The sequence below is a fragment of the Bacillus rossius genome, chromosome 1 (assembly GCF_032445375.1).
Source record: "Bacillus rossius redtenbacheri isolate Brsri chromosome 1, Brsri_v3, whole genome shotgun sequence".
NCBI classification, from domain to species: Eukaryota; Metazoa; Arthropoda; class Insecta; order Phasmatodea; family Bacillidae; genus Bacillus; species Bacillus rossius.
In genome coordinates, this window is record NC_086330.1 from 150,355,529 (window position 1) to 150,373,134 (window position 17,606).

The 17,606-nt window shown below is 37.8% G+C and overlaps 1 protein-coding gene across 1 annotated transcript; it reads right to left on the reverse strand.

Annotated features, from left to right (window-relative positions):
- Positions 1-7,327: 7,327 nt before the first annotated feature.
- Positions 7,328-8,850, reverse strand: LOC134529624 (adult cuticle protein 1-like). The gene is made up of 2 exons (XM_063363924.1): positions 8,766-8,850; positions 7,328-7,697 (listed from the first exon to the last, which is right to left on the reverse strand). Exons 1-2 carry the CDS (start codon positions 8,772-8,774, stop codon positions 7,404-7,406), a joined length of 303 nt encoding a protein of 100 aa, XP_063219994.1. The 5' UTR covers positions 8,775-8,850; the 3' UTR covers positions 7,328-7,403.
- Between the last annotated feature and the right edge of the window lie 8,756 nt (positions 8,851-17,606).

The following is a 17,606-nucleotide window of genomic DNA, read 5'->3' on the forward strand; positions in this document are numbered from 1 at the left end:
CCTAATCCTTACGAATACATCTCAACTTATAATTAAAATTAAGACAAAGATAAAGCAATACTCACAGTTTCCAATAAGCCTTTCTTCATTGATTACTTAAAACTAACGTAGGGCCTCTCCTGCCCTTAAAAACCCAAACGACCATTACATTTTAAAAACTCTCACTAGTGACCCCTGACGAGGGCCATAGCCTCCACCCGAGTGCTTGAAGACGACTACATTATGAACTAACTTAAATTACCTTACGATCTAAGTAACTCGTTACTTCTGGCGACCGCCATAGCTTCCGCCAGAGTGAGCCTGAATTCCTACATTACGAACAAACTAACTAAACTACTCGTTGCCTCTGGCGTCGGCCATAGCTTCCGCCAGAGTGAGCCCCGAGCTACCACTCACTTGCGCTTAAATTCGCGCGCCCTGCCGCGCCTAGCAATAACAAATGCTCGTTATTGAAGCCAAATTTACTAAACAACTAACTAGAACATCTGGGAAGGCTACCCCCCTCTACCCCGACGTGCAGGCCACACCGCGCGGCTTGTTACGACAGCGCGCCCCAGTAACTGCGGCCCGTGGCTGCGCCAGCGCGCGGCCGAACAAACAAACAAAAATCTGCAAGCCCGCAGCGCGCCGCGCCGGTCCCGTGCCCCAATTACATGGTCACGCCACTTGCGCTGACGAGTGAACAGAGCAGCCAGCCCAGAGTCCCGTCAGTAAAGTCCCTAAATTTGATTTCAACAACACTGCAAAATTTCAAACCGCGACAATATTATCAACATAGCAATTTTGGAAAACATGTTGTTGTCATGGATCTCAGGGAAGATTTTCAATAATGGAATACCGTGGAAGTGGTAGGAAAACTAGTACACAACAACTAAACACTATGAAAATTCAGTTGCCTACACAACACAGTCAACAATAACAGACTAAACATACCTCAAAAAACATTCGAAATCCCCGAAAACAAACTCGAGCGCCTTGTCTCTCAACAGCTGCACGCAAGTGACTGAAACATGGCGGGGGTTCGTTTCTCGAGGAGAAGGACTAGTTCCACCACCCACCAAGTGAGTACAGCACTTCCCGGCCGGAATATCGAGGGGTGCCATATAATCAGCGGGTTCCATATTACCACCTTCTCCTCTACTGAATAAATGTTTTTATCTTATTTTAACTAAATTAACTTTTTTGCATCAGTCAAGAATCGAACCGAGGACAGGAATAGATCGAATTAATCATATGCAAATAATCATAAACGAATATTTTTGATTAATTTTGTATTTTTTTTTAATTTGTAGTTAAATAAAAACAGATTTTCAAAAAGTTTGGATTTCAAGATAGCAGGTTTGGTGTAATCCAAGTTGGCCGCCAAAGTCCTGAGCAATGTCAACGAGCGGCGGACACGCCCGAACATGGCCGATTCCTGACGATTGGTAAGGCACAACTGAGTAAGCCACCAAGCCACAGGCCCATAAGTATAACCTAGGGCCAATCGGCCAATTTATACTACTAATACTGTCGCCCGCCGGCGGGGGCGCATGCGCACAAACACAAATATGGACCACAAGGTCCAAGTTCCCGACCCCAGTATGGTTGTAACTTTCTGCTCCTGACCAACTCTTCTTCCTAGACCAGGGGTGGCAGACCTGGCTTCCATGCCGCATGCGGCCCTTTTCATAGGAATTTTCAAATCTACAAATCACTGCGCTGCCACAGCAAAAAAAAAAAAAAAAATAGCTGAAAAAATCATACGGCACAATCGCAAGGCATGTCCTCAACCTGCGCTCGTACCTACCATCGCCCGGCCGCGCGACCACATTCGCTCAGCTGTTTTTTATTTGGATTATTAATTACAATAATTTAGGTATTTTGTTTATTTAGTAGAGCTTTTCTAATGACTACCACATTTATTACATCTACGGTTTGTTTTTAAGTTTGTAACCTTTATTTTTAAGACTTTATGTTAAATAAGTGAATAAAATATGTTAATTTTATATATTTTATAGTCTTAAAATTCCATTTAGATAGAGAAAAATTACATTTATAGTCTCTCTAAAAAAAACTGGATAATCTTTTAAATGAATATATGGCTCATCTCACTCGAAAGTCTACCGACCCTTGTCCTAACACCAACCTTCTTGTCATGTAATGAGCCTGCCTGCTTAGTGCTTGCAATATTTAACCCCGTATGAATCAGCCCAGAATTTTTCCCTGTATCTGTGCAGGTTTTACCCGGGCCTAACTTAACTATTTATGGTCTATATGTAAGATAGGGGAGTTATTCATGGCGTCTATTGCTGCCATGACTTCCCAATTCCCAAACAAAGCACACAATGCATGCTACACTTTTTTAATGGAAGAATTCCAGCATAATTAGGCGTAAAGACTTCGGCCTGACACACATCTAGAGTCTTCCCTAAGTCAGACCCCTCTCAAACAAGGTCACTTAATTTTAGTTAGGTTACAGAAAATAAATTTTGACAGGGGAGACTAACACCAGACCCAAGAGCGGTCACGACCTCCCAGAAGTTACCAACAGTAGTCGAGACTCTTGAAGATTAAATAGTTTGAATACTCGCCCAACAGTCTTGACAGGTCGTAGCTTTTGCCAGAGACAGCAATTAATAGAAAATAATAAGATTTTTAAATACGCTTTTAATAGTTCAGAACAATTATAAGTAATCAAGACCTTTGCATTTAAATACAGTTCGATTTACTTTTGAACAGACGTGGAACGAGTTTCATGCACTCGTCTCTCGCTATTATAAATACTTGTGTTCACTATTAAAGTCAAGATAAATTCATGTTAAAGTAATAATTTCCTATGTGTATTAAAATATTGTGTATATTATGCGCTGGCTTGCTGCACACCGCTGTGGAAAGTAGACGCATCCTACGTCTGTGCGCATGCAGAGTTGCCAACAATGTCACTCCCTCCGATGCCACTGCCACTGTTTCCTTGCTTATTGCTTGGTGTGGACTTGTACTGAGAGGTAAGTCGGTGCAAAATCAGTAAATTTGATGTTGGAGATAAAAACTAAGGCCGTGGGTTTGGAACACTGCCTCTGATGAATATATATACCAGGAATTTAAGAAGCAGCAATGGTTGGTATGGCAGCATTGGCGATACTACCACCAAAACTGCAAATATCCTTCAAACATGCAAACGCGTGAATTAAAGGACATAAGCGAAAATGCTGCGTTCGAGTAAATGCGTGAATAAAAAGAATCTTACTTGTGGTTTTAGCAAAGCGACACCTTATTGACCAAAGTGAAAAATGTTTTACGTCAAAACCACTCAACGTAAGCAAGTAATGTTGTATGTTCATTTTGCCATCACATTAAATTTTCGGTTGTTTATCTCCTTAGCATTTCATGTGTAGAGTGGGTTGCCAACTTGTTAGGCAATTCAAATGTATCTTTCGACACTTACGTATGTATTCCGCGAAAGCAGATTACTTGTAAGAGTGTTTCGTCAAGACGAATTCTTTTAATTTACTGATTAGCAAACGTCCATTGAAAAAGATATTACAGCTTAGTGTTAAAAAAAAAATACAAGTTAAGAAGGTTTGCAACCAAAATTATATTCACGAAGGAAATATACTACCAAATATGTTTCCACAAGGAGAAAATGATCTTGCTAGAGACACTATTCGCCGATAAGTTTATGATATTTCTTTTAAAAAGTCATATAAAATTCTATGATACTTGGCTACATAAATTCCTCGGAAAAACATGCTCTGAAAAATTTCTTGACATAGTGGTCTCGTCACAGGTGTGTATACCATGCGTCTTACCAAAGCTATTTAGCTCCGAACACTGGCGGATCACAAATGAGAAATATGGTGAGCATTGCCTGGTTCTAGTGGGTTTTCTAGGAGTACTACGGCTCTCCCTGTCTCTGCATTCGATCACTGCTCCAAAATATGCTTACCTCACTTCGTTGTCTTCTCATAAATATCAAGTCTATTCCTCGGATAAGAAAGCTCTCTATCATTATTGGCTACCTGCATACAATTTATCCTCAACCGTGAAGATGCCTGCTGCAATGCAGAGCGAAACGTCGGTAAACACTACTTGCCTCGAAAGCCAAGATAGCTTAAAAGCCAGTTATCAGATTTAAAAGCGATGTTGCTCTCTACTTCATGATATCGTTAGAATTTATTTAAGAAAACTAATTAATTATTATGTACCTGTCAAAATCCGTACAATTTTGCTTTATAGTTTACTACTTCTTAGCTTATATGATGACGACAAATATGTTAACCAAAATTATATAATAATGCAAGAAGATATCCCAAAACATTGGACAAATTAACTTTTAATCATATGAGACCTAAATCCAGAAGCCAAGAAATATTCAATGACACTGATCATAAAAACATGCGATATAAATAGGCTAAAATTTGATTGCCAACTAAACATGCTGTATTTCTATATGTAGTAATATATAAATGTATTATTTCATGGTTTTTATATTTATTTTTAGTTGAAACGGTTGACAGGAGTCATTAAAAAAGATGCACATAATATATTCATTTATTTCTGGCAGAAAGTTTTTAAAATGCCTTACATCTAAGGTATTCCAAATGAATGGAATTATTTATTAATAATTTATCTCTTAGTGGTTAATTAATTCAGATCATTCCAGTAATTTGCCAATTATTTATACTAATTTGCAATGAAGGCCACTTATTTTTAATTTATTGAGTCTTTAATGTAAACATGAATAAACTACTACGATCATTGTCAGCTTACTGATTCATTAATTAAGTGATTGCCAAAGTTCAGAGATAGCAACGATGATAGTAGACCAGTTAAATGTTTTTCCTTGTTTGTTGAGTACGTAGCACTCATTAAAAAAATACATAATTTGATTTATATATAAATACAGTAGAATCCGTTTATTATGACTCCGCCTATATTGACGATCCGCCTATTATGACGTAATAACACAACGAAATTTGGTTTTCATATAAAATTCTTTGTAAATAAGTCGGATATAATGACTTTGCTTACAGTGACATGTCGCTTATTGGGACCCAATTTTAATAAATTATGTCTGGTTATAATGACCGATATGATTCTTTACACCTTCGGCAATGTTCGTTAATTCCCGATACGTGGCACGTGGCTCGTTTTTGTTTTAAACCTCAGTGAGTAATTGACAGTTGAAGGTCACGCATTGTTGTTTGTGATATCCTGTGGAAAAAATGTCATCTCAACACCGTAAAGCATTTACGATTGAGGAGAAAGGTACAATTATATGCAGATTAGAAAATGGAGAATCAAACTCTTCTCTCGCAAAGGAATTTGGCGTGGGTCATTCGACAATCTCAATGATTTTCAAAAACAAGAACCGGATTAAGCAATCGTTCAATTCAAATGTTTTGAAACCGAAGAGGCTTCGAAAATCGCGACAAGAAAATGTTGATCAAGCATTAATTCAGTGGTTTAAAATCACGAGAAACAAGGGAATACCTTTCAGCGGCCCTATGCTACAGGAAAAGGCAAATATTTTTGTCATGCGTTTTGGTATTCTCAACTTCAATTGTTTTGCAAACTGGATCAGTCGTTTTAAAGTTCGACGTAACATTGCGGCGGGAAAAATTGTCGGTGAATCTTCGTCTGATGATCAAAATTCAACAACAAACTGGTTGACGTCTGTGTGACCGAATCTACGAAGACAATTTTCTGATGATGAGATTTTTAATGCTGATGAAACTGGACTGTTTTACAAATTTACGCCGGACAAAACTTTGAAATTTAAAGGTGAGAATTGTAGTGGAGGCAAGTTGTCGAAAGACAGAATAACTATCATGGTAGCAGCAAATATGAGTGGCACAGAGAAAAAGAAATTGCTCGTTATTGGAAAGTCACAAAAACCAAGATGTTTGAGCAGTGTCAAATCATTACCTGTCGATTATGCTAACAATCATAGAGCTTGGATGACGTCAGAGCTTTTTGAAAAATAGTTTCGAAATTAGGATCGTGATTTGGTGAAGAAGAAGAAAAAGATTTTATTGCCTGTTGATAATTGCCCGGCGCATCCAAAAGTTACTAATTTAAAGTCTATAGCACTTGCTTTCCTTCCGTCAAATACAACATCAGTTCTACAGCCAATGGATCAGGGAATAATACGATCACTCAAAACTAATTTTAGAAAAAACCTTGTGCTCAAAATGATTAATTGTCTTGATGCTAATGAAAACAACTCTTCTACGAAAATAGCGGTGCTAGATGCAATTTTGATGGTTAATAATGCCTGGAATAAAATGTCACAAAGTACCATTCACAACTGTTTCAAACACGCTGGATGCATTGGAAACCACGACGGTTTACCCGTTCAAACAGCAAAACATGAATTTGATGAAGAAGATGACGTCCCTTTATCTTTGTGGTCACGCAACCTAAATTCAGATTCTTTAGCAGCACCGGAAATGTGGGAAGATTATGTTGACATCGATAGTGCTCTTCTCTCATCCGAAGAACCCACCGATGAAAATATCGTACAGAACATTAATGCTAGGGAACGACTCGAAAGCGATGGGGAAAGGGAAGAGGAAGTCCAGGAAGCAGCATTACCTACCGCAGAAGAGGCATTAAAGGCTGCAGAATTATTATCACGATTTGTTCATAGCAATATTGAAAATGAAAGTAATTTGACCATGGTGATGTCTTCTATACACAATAGTATTAGAGACTGTTATTAAAATATAATGAAAAACATAAGCAGACAAAATTTACAGATTTCTTAATTTAAAAATGAAAAATATGCAGTACATATATGAATCATGTTTGTACACGTGTTTATAAGCTAAGTTTCTCTATTAAAATACATAAGTATTCACCTTAAGAGGTCTTTTTTTCACAAAACGCTTTGTATGACGTCCCCTTATTATGACGTGTTTGTCAATTCCCTTCGATGTCATTATAAACGGATTCCACTGTATATGTTTTTATATTATCAAGTACATATCTCCTATTTGTTTTAGAACTACAGCAGTTTTAATCATTATAAAAACAATTGTAGTTAGAGTATAATGTCAGAGAAAAAATGTAATCTTGTTAAATAATATTTTGAAGAACTCATCTAAATGTTCACTAAATATTTTAATATACTGACTATATAAGAACTCTGAACTGACAAACTTTCACATTACCACACAAAATTGAATGACTATACCTATTTATAAAGAACTAAATATATGTTTATAGAAAAATTATGAAACTAGGTGTTAAAAATCACTGGAAGAACTTATAAAAAGTATGTTTAGGACAAACGAAGCCACCTTGGCTGTGCGATAGGGTAGGTAATAAATTGTAAACCATATTTTGCAAAAAACATTACTGTAGTTTATTTATGAACAATAAGGAGGAGGGAGCGAGGAGGTGGGTGGTGTCGCCGCTCACAGAGTGCCGGGGGCGGGGGCCAGGTTCACGTGGTGGCTGGCATAGGGCACGTTGCCCGGCAGAGGAGCCACGTGCACGGCTCCCCTGGTGACGGCCACGTAGCCCGGGGCTGGGGCGATGCCCACGGCCGCCGGAGCAGCGGCCAGCAGGCCGGGAGCGGCGATCAGGCCGGGGGCGCCGATCAGGCCGGGGGCGCCGATCAGGCCGGGGGCGCCGATCAGGCCGGGGGCGCCCAGGATCACTCCGGCGTTGGCGCAGGCCAGCACGGCGACGGCGAGGATCAGCACGGCCTGTGACAAGCGGGGCAGAGCCTGGAGATGCGCTACACCTCTCCTGCTCTCCTGCTGCCCTGATACTAGTACATTTCCTTGTATGCAGGGCGTGCGGCGGATAGATAGGGCAAAAATTATGTACGCCCAAACTGCTCTAGTACGCCAATATGGCGAGTGAAGTTTAAGATCGAAAGTTCATAGCTGTGTACTTTGAAACCGGACAGTCTTACTTTAAAAGATTTCCTGAAATTGGAGTTGTTTTCTACTACCGATGCGCTAAATATGTACGAATACTTGTTATTAATTACTTTTTTTCTTTGGGTGATTAAATCTCTTGTGACATAAAGCGACTCTTATCCATTCCGTCTACTGAAAATTAGCAGTGGTTCGCTTGCGATACTAAAAAAAAGAAGATGAGGCCACGAAATAAGTGTTCCGAACGAGTCGCATGAATACAAGCGCGGCTCCAAGGAAGCGGTGGTAGGGGCGGTAGCCATTACTCCTCGATTTCTATTTGATTTTTATTATATTTTATTATATATTTATGTTTCTTTTATGCGGTATATTTCATTAAATTAATAAACCCAAAACAATCCTAACAGCAGGTAATGAAAATTCCCTGCTCCCGCCGTTGGGAGTGAAAAATATACAGAATGAGTCAGAAATATTTTTCGGGCCATGGAAACAATTTACTAGCAATTGTAAAAACTTCCCGATAAGTATTTTCTACATTAAAAGTTCTCATGTAAGTATAGTAGTAATATCAGAAGAAAAAAAACATTTCAGATGCAATTCCTAAAATTATTAGCTTATTTTGACTGTACGTTTTGTTTTCCCCACGAGCACAAATAATTAATATAGCTTTACAAATATTTTATATTTTTATTGGTTTTATTTTGTTAACGTTTAAATAGTTGTTGTAACTATAAAATTTATTTTACAATAGTTTAACGTATAATTCTTGAAAATCTTGTGATAAATAAATAAATTTAAACTTGTTTTCCTCAAATGAGAAAATAATTGTTCAACAATGCATTCTTATCATTGTATATGTGCTCACGCAGACATAACTGAAGAGCGCATTACCTTGTACATGGTGGTGGATGCAGAGACTTGCTTCTAGTCTTGAGCTAACGTCCGCAAATGCGAGAGTGTGTCCCAACCTGCGTCTAACGCCCGTTTTATACTACATCTGCACGGGGGAGGGACGCGGGTGGGGTGGACGGTGATTGGAGAAGAAAGGGGGGGGGGGGGAAACGCACTAGTGTACATCTAAGAAGAAATAAAACCGACCTCAGTGTGACCTTGGCATACTCGAGCACTCGCGGGCGGCGGTGCCAGGGCGTGGCCGCCAACACGCGGCATGTCAGCTGCACACTTCTTGTCCAGGCGCTCGCGTCCGAGTCTTCAGACTGCACGGCGAGCAATTGTACCTTTTATTCGCGGCGGAGCATGTCTGCGGACGCTGCGTCCTGTAACCCGGAACACTGGTAGTTGCGGTACGCAACACTTGATAAGTTTCCTGAAGGACTGTCTAATATTTGTCTCCGACTGACTGTATTTGACAGTAGAGTCCGAGGGGTAGTATTGGACGGAAAAAATGGCATCCAATTACCTCCATCAAATAGGCTATGTTTTAAAAAATTTCACACTATCAAAGTTTATTTTTGGTCTGAGTTATCACAAACTTCCCATTTTTTTTTAAATCTCATTTTGACATTAAATAACGCATAGCAGTGCTGGATGGAAATTTTGAACTTGCTATTTGTGCATTTGTAAATTTTTGAATTTATATATATATATATATATATATATATATATATATATATATAAACTCACAATGATATTCGGCACATAATAAAAATTAATGTTTAGTGGGTTTTTTAAAGTTATAAAAGAATAATTAAATTTTTACACATCAAATTATTTCGAATACGTCATTCATGTTATCATTATTTTAGTTATTTCACTTTTATAACCTCTGTATTAACCCATGTGTTCTTCGCCATTTTAAAGATTCGTTGTGACAAAAACTGATATCATTTCAGTTTTCGATAGGAACGATTTTTATTGGCTGATTGCATCCAACATCCATCATATCTTAGAACCTGTTATATATGCAAAATATTTTATGGAAACTCAAGTTATACAAATTGTCTAGCAAACATTGTTGCTCTAGTGACGTTTTTGGTGACGTCTGAACCCTCTTCATCTGACACAACGTATTGGAAGGTGTTGGAAGCGAAAATTTGACAGTGTGACAGGGCCTTAATACCATTGTGTGGTATGGCACATTCTATTCACAACGCTACGATCCTTCTTGCGCACGTAGGGTTGGCAACCCTGTCGTTCCCTCCAAGGTCACTGTCAACTGCTTGGTGTTGGGCGTGGACTTGTACAGAGAAGTAAGTCGGTGCAAAATCAGTAAATTTGATGTTTTATTTTAGAGAATTGAGGCCATGTATTTTGAATACTGCCTCAAAATACTATAAAAAGCAGTAAAATTAGGCAGCAGTGTTTGGTATTACTGTGTTGTAAAAAAAAATGTGAGCTAGTCTTTCAGAACACGCCAATAATGTGTAAACTGTAACCTCAGTAACGAGCAAATTCGTGTGTTTTCATGTTGTTCGTGTTGCAAATAAACTTACAATACAAAACTCGGACAGGAAATTTAGCGTATAATTCTTTAAAATTCCAAACTTTCTAGATGCGAATCACACACATACCATCTGCGCCCGCCACTATAATTCTTTGCTTGAATCATAAATGTTGTTTCCCACCATCACCCGCAGGTAGCACTTAGCAGCAAGAAAAAACCAGAAATTTTAAACTATTAGAAAAGGCTCCGATAAAACCCTCGGCTTTGGTCCTGATTTTTTAAGAGGAATTTTATTTAAATACTGCCCATATTGTTAAAATTCACTAAAAGGTTAATACTATAAAGTTTCCCACACGTTGGAAGTTATAATTTTATGGCATTACTAAAATACTAAGACAAATAATAAAACTAAGTATATGTTTGTACATTTATTTTTGCTTAAACTACTGAAAACACCCTGTGTATATCCTACAAACAAACAACCTTATTGAGCTGTTTCCACATTATTATTATTATATTACTAAAAATGAAAAATCCTAGTGACGAGATTTAAATCTCGCCACTTTAAGTTTACCAAGCTCGCTCTGCCGCAGTGCTAGTAAGTCTCTTGGGAATACAGAACGAAAATATGTATTAAATTAATTATAATGCTAGTTTTCTTAGATGTTTTCTAACTTGTGATTACTTTTTACTATGACTAGTTTAGTTTTCCAAACATATTTCAGGATAGTTTCTCTATCATAAAGTTTCATCTGTCACACAAATACGTTTGGCATGTCCGCTAATGTATACTAAAGGGACTATATACGGGTTTATGTTGCTGGACGTGGGCACACCATCTTTGGGACTCACTGTGAAGAAACATACTCACAACTATAAATTATTTAATTATTTTTCTTTCTGACATGTTTAAGTCCACAGAGTAATTCCAGTTTAAAGTACTGATGTGTAATAATCTCTGAAGAATTTATTTATTTTTCTCTACTATTGTATTTAACATTGCTTGTTATATTGAAATTTATTGGACATATACCATTTTGTTTTGATAAATTTTATTTATTTTACTTTAAAACAACTGACTGTGAGTGAGGAGCAACCAAAAGGAACATTCTTGCTAGGAAGATTTTAGTGGGAATTATAACTTCTGGTCGACCAAGAAGAGTGGCTCATTTTTTATTAAAGAGTTGAAATAATTACTACATATGGTTTGTACATGAAATTACAAATCAATAGCCCGAAGATTGATTTTAGGAAGAACTGTCGTTATTGACAGGGCAAATTTTGAGTGAATTTCATACTCAAGATATAGACTCAATGTGATTCTACGAGACATGTGTATAGTCAAATCAAGAGCCGCATTGTCAATCTACGTTTGAACTGCGATATTTTGGATGAAAAGGACGACAACGACCCACATGAGTGCTGTGGATTCTTCGAAGGTTCCTTCGAGAGGACTCTGGATGACTGCAGCGAGCCACCGCCACAAATCGTCTTCAACTTTGGGAGCACACCTCGTTGGACATGCATCGCTACCGCGATTCACCAGATCGTAACTAGTTCCGACAGCCGAACTCTCCACCAAATTCCAATTGTATTGTGACATAATAAGGTATGGTCCATTGTATCTGCTATATAACTGGTACTTTTGTTTTAAGGTATATGTTGTGGTAGATGATATTATATAACTAGCATTCTCTTTCGAATACTAGTCAGTTTAACTTTGATGAATTTTGCTTTGTTTTGACTCTTTACGTAAATTGTTAATAGATAGTTGAAACCTTATTTTAACGCTACTCCTTTACTGTTACTCATTTTATCACAGAGGTTATCCCTAAAATATTAACTGTTTCTTTTTTTCTTTTAATTTGCTATATTGGCTGACAAGCTGTGCAAAGGTAACTTCTAATATTTGAACACTATAACATTCAACTGGTTAAAGTTATATATATAATTTTTGGTTAGTTAATTTTTAAACATGAAGCCTACTAAGTTATTTTTTGAATACGAAATCGAATGCTAGTTTCGTACGTGACACTGTTGTCAAGCGTATGTATTCACCAAATTGTTTAATTTGTCGTTTAGTTTTTCGTAACTAAATTGTTTTGATGAACTAGGAATACTCCTATGCTAATATCGAATTGTCGTGGTTTTTTGCATAATAATAATTATATAGGCCAAACTACGCTTTTATATTGCTGTTTAATCGTCTATTTGAGTTGAATTCTAATTGTAGATTGATTTTAACTTTTTGTTTGTTTATCAAGTTTTCTATGGCGCCCCGGCTTAACGAATATTAGTTTCCTTTTTGAGTGATGATAGTAGGCCTAATCCGACCTTTTGAAATATTTATAACACGGTTTATTGAAACTTGAATTAAACTAATTTAAGACAGTAGAATAAGTTTGAGGCGCTATTTCAAGGAAATAGATGTATTTAGTTTTAAACGAAATAAGTTTTACAAGTAGCATATGCAACTAAGTTCTTACTGTTTAAAACGTTTACATTCATACGTTGAGGAGATCAAGTGTAGTGCAACACAAGTAACCTACTCCTCTTTCTCTTTCTATTTCGTTAGCCCTTACTTATCGCTCCCTCAAGCCGTGTTAACAAGTCACATATTTAAAAAACAAGAATTCATTATAAAATAATATATTTAAATCAAATGATATAGGCTCAGCTCTAGAAAGTCGTCATTTATCATATATCACACACGCATAAGAAATATAAGTGAATAATTCAAATGTAAATAAAATTTATTTTTGAAAAGAAAAATATTTTATTCGGGAAGCAAGCCATACGCCTCTGAAGCCATCCCTCAACAGCACTCATACCAAACGCCGTACACCGAGAGCTAAGATGTATTCACGTAAAAAACGCCTCCTCCACGGCTGTAAACAGTGGCTGTGCATGAAAACGCGTGAGTAAAAGAGTTGACAGCTTGATGTGCCGTGCACCTGCGAGCAGTTTCCAACTAGTCGGGACGAACGCTTCGTCTCAGAAAACAACACTTCATTCGATGCCGGCAAAAAAAAAAAAAAAAAAAAAACTTTTCTGCGACGTGATGCTTGGCTGGATTTACTTGACGCTGCGGGTGCATTAGAACGTTATTTGAATGATTCAGACCCGTGTGGCCGGCAACGCGCGGCGGTTAGCGCCGACGTCAGTGACTGTGCTGACGCCGCCGCTACCCGCCTCGCTGCTGCCCGCCTGCGCCTCGTGATGCGGGGAGTTCTGGCCGCCGGCTGCAGGACCTCCGGCCACGCGGAAGCTTCCATCCCCGGAAGTGGGAACACCAGCCCCGGCTCCGAGCTGGAAAGAGAAGAACCACAGCGTCCAGCATCGAGGTGCTGCCTCGCCGCTGCCCCACGTCGTGATTCAGAATTAATTTCGTGGACGTACCGCCATTGCTGGTTTGCGCAGGTTTGTCACATCAAGACGAAAAACATTAGCACACGGAAAACAAATGTCGGATACCCATACAGCAAAAGATAATTCCGTGGTTGGAATTTAGTCGGAAAAAATTACAGCACAGACCAACGCCGTAGGCTGGCAACTGTACAGATAAATACAGTAAAACTACCTTGGACAACACAGAGACGCACAGACGAACCCAAAGATGAAACCAACAGATAACATGGACAAAGCGATGACAGCGCGAATGTCCAAACGGTCTTTAGGAACGGGCACATTTACTACTTCGGCGCGGGGAAACTGAGGCCGAACCGGCCATAGCGAGGACCCATCCCGGCATTTGGCTGGAAGGACCTCGGGCGTGAACTCATAAACCACAATCACAATCACAATCGGGATTCGAATCCGGGCCCTTCCTAATGATAAGTGTGCTTGGCAAAGACTACCAGAACTTCAGTTCCTCGCCTCCGCGACTCGTGTTCCGTTACGGACTTTTCGCTTTTGGCAAGCCTGACAACCTTTACCAGTAGTGTTTTAATTGTTTTGTTTTAGTATCGTTGACCCTATTTCTAGGCTATAATACATGTTATACATATTAAGTATAATAAAAACACAAAATATAATAACAAATGTATAAAGTAAAATATAAAATTAAATTTCAGAGAATATATATAGACATACAAAGTATAGAGAAATATGCAAAAAAAATTATATATAAAATAAAAATAGAATACGGCTTTGTAATATTCACAAAAAAAACCTTAGTGTCCACTATTTGACACACATTTACTTATGAACTGATTTCTAAAGTAGTGTTTCTATAGGGAAAAAAACATAGATTTAATTTTGTTTGAAGTTTTCAGGCAACATTATTTATATATTTTTATTTAAACATACAAGAATTTTCATAGTATTTCCACCGAAGCTTTCGGTTTATTTTTTAAGTAAGTGTCGTCTCATTTTGTATTTGGACAACGTTTCCTCCCAGATATCTGGCAATCAATCGGGACTTTTCTTATCCTCCTATTTGAACACTGTTATTTCAACATCTGCAGTTGTATCCAAACAGTTTCACCGCTTTAGCCCAGTTGGGATATAAAAAAGGTTTGATGTACAAAAACAACCTTCCACTTTTTTATACTTTGTTAACATTTATATATTTATCATATGAATAAATGTCAGAACCAAAATTGTCGAGGATTATATTCTCTTGAAGTTGGTATATGGTCATTTATGCCATAGAATATAAGTTACAATTAAAAAAGAGATCGCAAATAATAGCCTACTTCACCACTATTTCGGAAAGTTTCAAAAGTTTAAACCAACCGATTCATTCGACAAAAATAATTCCTCCTTGAATTCAAGATGGTGGCTAAAACAACATCAGAATCAGGTCGCCATTTTGAATTTAGACTATCACTGACTCCCTCCACCCCTTAAATGATAAAAAAAAATATATAGAAAGTGGACGGGAGTTTTTGTGTACATACTGAAAAGTGCATCCCGATTTTGTAGAGCGAAAGCACGTTACATGCCTGACAAAGCGCTCAGTTTGAGTAGAAGTTGTTTTCGGTGGTCGTGGTCGTTAACGCGCCATGCTGGAATCACAATAGCGCGTTGGGCGCGATGCGATGGACGCGAATATTGGGCCAACTAATCGCGTTCGACACGTTCGTAACGTCATAAAGAACGCGGCAAACTTCCCGATTAGATAGATTTAGTTTTACCATCGAATCATTTCGAGTGATAGTCAAACTGTTGTGTTGGTGTTACTTTTATTATTCGTATTTTTTAGTGAATTTATTTATGAAATCTTTTAAATATGTTCTGGCATTGTGATTTTTCCAATTGAAATTTTAATTTGATTTGAGCATGTTTCTCTCAAACGTGGCGATTGAGAAGGGGAAAAAAACCTTTTGGAGATTGTTAATGGCTGTCGTATATTTTTTTGCGTATGAAATGACAAGAATCGTGTTATTTTAGAAGTTTATTTTGCGCGGGTGAGAACCGCATGTCACAATGACGCGATATTTTTCTGTCGCGTCGTGTCCTTCGCGTCGCTATTGTGATTCAGCGCCACACTCACGTGGTCAGGGTCTCGGGTTGGATCACCAAACCTCCTTTCCTCCTCCTCGGCATGTCTCGATCTGAGAGCTCTGATGCGGTACTCGAGTGGTTTGGAGTCTACTACAGTTTTGGACGTCCCATCGGATTTACCCCATTTTAATATACTGGAGATGTAACTGTTTGAAGTGAAACTTCTTTGCTGGGGAAGGGGGGAACAATTTTCGAGCGTTACGAAAATTCCGATCGCAAGTGGGGAATAGTTTGGTACGTGGTGGGAGAACCAGTAGAGGAAGAAAGTGTGTCAGCGGCGAAGCCACTCCAACGCATCCACTAGTGGTTGAATGGAAAAAAGGCGGAAGAGGGGGGGGGGGAATATGTAGGCTACTTAGCTTAGTATGCTATATGCTAGTTGTAACAGCCGGAAGGGGAGCCGGCAGGGGAGAGGTAGAAATGACGTAGCAGTGATGCTACGGAATTCTCGTAACGCTGCTTGTGTTTGTCTACTCCTCAGTTTTCATAAAGGTTGAGATTGACGCTGCTATATTTATTTTATTGTATTCAAGGAATCTACAATTTATTTATTCGTGTGGAAAAGAGTTATTGATTTGTGCAGTTAAGTTTATAATTCTCATTCATTTTTATGTGGATAGTTTAATCTAAAATTAAAATAATTTATCTCTATCTATACCTAAAAAGCAAGAAGTTTCAATTCAGTCGTGCGTGGACTCCATGCGAACAATTTTGTTTTATTGTAGTATTCCTTTTAGACCCTTGAGATTTCGATAACCTCTGATATGACTGCATACATTTGTATAAGAAACATTTTAAAGAAAAAATCAGAACATCTCAAAGATACCAAGAAATAATGAACATTCCAAGAAACCGATTTCTCTTCTTTTTTGTCATTTTTCAAAGACTTTTATTTATTTTAGATATTCTCAAAAGGAGAAATTTTCTATCAAATGTAGAAATTATAGGCAAACATATTTTATTCCTTTTCATGCTTTGGGAGATGCCTACGTCTTAAGAAGATCATGCCCTTAAGAGGCCACTCCAGTGTTTCAGGGGCACTACGCAACCCGCGTTAACCTCATAAGATTCAATGCTATTTTCATTTTGCTTATAACTTATTAACTAATATAGATTTCGAAATGATGCTTGCTTGATATGTAAGACAATGATGCTCTTATCAAAGCCCCTTTCTTCAAAAACTTGCATAAATTATGGTTCAAGCCTATAAATACACTTATGCATATTAGTAAAGATTAGTATAAAACCATAATTTATGCACGTTTTTGAAGAAAGGGGCTTTGATAAGAGCATCGTTGTCTTACATATCAAGCAAGCATCATTTAGAAATCTATATTAGTTAATTAGTTATAAGCAAAATGAAAATAACATTGAATCTTATGAAGTTAACGCGGGTTGCGTAGTGCCCCTGAAACACTGGAGTGCCCTCTTAAATGTTTAGTTTGAAAGGTAATCATTCAGTCAACATTTTATTGTTTAGAATTTACCAAAAAAACACATTTCATAAATTTTAACCCTCTCTAAATTAATGTTCAATGTTTACCTACTGAAAATGTGTTCCAGATATTTTTGTAGGCCTAAGACGTGCCATAAACAAATAACTGCAGAGTGTCTTAGTTTTTAAGAACTATTTTCCTTTGAACCTGCTTTAAAGGTAAATATTACAAATACAGTAAATATATTTTGGGTTGTGCGAATGTAAACTGTCATCCAACCTGCGGCCCTACACACACGAACTAACAAAGTCTAAGGCATGGAGTTGGACAAAATAGAAAGGAAAAAAAAAACACAATACTTTACAAAACAACACTATATTTCCA